Raw genomic sequence first — 915 nt, forward strand, 5'->3', positions numbered from 1 at the left:
TAAAACTAAACTCGCTTACAAGGTAACAGAAATGCCTGAAGTTATAATAGTCTCGGATCAACTTGGCTTCATCATGGAGGCTACTTGTACTTCTGCTAATCGTACATACACACTCACCCGATTGTGTCCTTCTTCTAAATCTCCTGGTACTGAGCTAGTCTGCACTGAGAGGGTTTCCTCTAGAGCTATTGATGGGAAGGTTGAAGAGGAGAATGCATGCACTGGTACTAAAGTTGGTACTGTGGTGTGTTACACTGGAGCTGCTGGGTGTTGGGTAAGTACCTTCTTTACGTTTGGTCTTTCTGCTCCAGCTTGTTCCGCTGCTACTGCTGGCTGTGGTGCACTGAGCGCTGGTAGCTATCTTGCTTGTAATAAACCAAAGAAGAGGAAGAAGAAAGGAAAGTTTGTTTGTACCGAGTTGTTTCGTCAAGGCTACCTCTCTCCTGACATCATGCTCGCTGATATGAGCTTTGCTGAGCATTACAGCAAAGACTACCCTATCACACGTAAAGGGTATGACATTATAGGACCAGCCCTAGCGACCATCATGAGTTCTTCTAAAGGTATGACTGATGCTGTGAGATCCTTTGCTGTTCCTTGGGCGGAGCAGATGGCGTACGAAGAAGGATACCTTGAGACTGGGAATGAACGTGGGGTATTGGTGATGAATATTGGGTCAATCATTTGTGCTACAGTAGGAGGATTGTATTTATACTCTTACTACATACTGGGTAAGTGTTGATAACTATAGCGTATCTCTTATTAATGGTCATTGTTTAGGAGGGATTTTGATGCTAGTTTCAGCTGCATTGGCAAGGAAGATTAATTTCAAGCCATTGGTTCCTCTCCCAAAGAAGAACAACTGATTGTGAACAATAACTTCAATGAGTATTGTAGTTAGGCACTTTTTAGTAT

At 43.1% G+C, this 915-nt stretch overlaps 1 protein-coding gene across 1 annotated transcript; it reads left to right on the forward strand.

Annotated features, from left to right (window-relative positions):
• Positions 1–6: 6 nt before the first annotated feature.
• Positions 7–915, forward strand: LOC105316390 (uncharacterized). Its single transcript, XM_011411232.2, has 2 exons — positions 7–731; positions 781–915. The coding sequence occupies exons 1-2, from the start codon at positions 32–34 to the stop codon at positions 864–866; spliced, it is 786 nt and encodes a 261-aa protein (XP_011409534.1). The 5' UTR covers positions 7–31; the 3' UTR covers positions 867–915.

This window comes from Amphimedon queenslandica, unplaced genomic scaffold (genome assembly GCF_000090795.2).
Source record: "Amphimedon queenslandica unplaced genomic scaffold, v1.1 AMPQUscaffold_232_Cont27742, whole genome shotgun sequence".
NCBI classification, from domain to species: domain Eukaryota; kingdom Metazoa; phylum Porifera; class Demospongiae; order Haplosclerida; family Niphatidae; genus Amphimedon; species Amphimedon queenslandica.